Source organism: Lipotes vexillifer, unplaced genomic scaffold (genome assembly GCF_000442215.2).
Source record: "Lipotes vexillifer unplaced genomic scaffold, Lipotes_vexillifer_v1.1 scaffold756, whole genome shotgun sequence".
NCBI classification, from domain to species: Eukaryota; Metazoa; Chordata; class Mammalia; order Artiodactyla; family Lipotidae; genus Lipotes; species Lipotes vexillifer.
The window spans coordinates 1,478,700-1,478,923 of record NW_006773042.1 but is presented as its reverse complement, the minus strand read 5'-3'; the positions used below and the strand labels follow the sequence as shown (position 1 = coordinate 1,478,923).

General features: G+C 66.5%; 1 protein-coding gene across 1 annotated transcript in view; it reads left to right on the top strand.

Moving 5' to 3' along the window:
* Positions 1-224, top strand: part of HINT3 (histidine triad nucleotide binding protein 3) — a 19,870-nt gene that overhangs the window by 2,182 nt on the left and 17,464 nt on the right. Inside the window, exon 4 of the mRNA XM_007447980.1 lies at positions 4-123. Coding sequence (XP_007448042.1) covers positions 4-123 — 120 coding nt within the window. The remainder of the gene's footprint in view (positions 1-3; positions 124-224) is intronic.

Genomic DNA, 224 nt, shown 5'->3' with positions numbered 1-224 from the left:
TAGTGGCAGCCGGCGTGCAAGCGAGCCTCTGGCTTTGAGGCTCCGCAGCTAGTCAGTCGCCTTCGGTCTAGCGTGGCCCGGGATCAGCGAGTGTGCCCAACTCCCTGTCCTCCCCAGCGCCAGGCGAGGGGCGACGCCTCGAGGTAAAATCTAGGAGGTGCGGGAGGCTAACTGCGTAGGCCCTGTTGTCCGGGAGAATCCTGAGGCTCTCGGCGGCGCGGGAG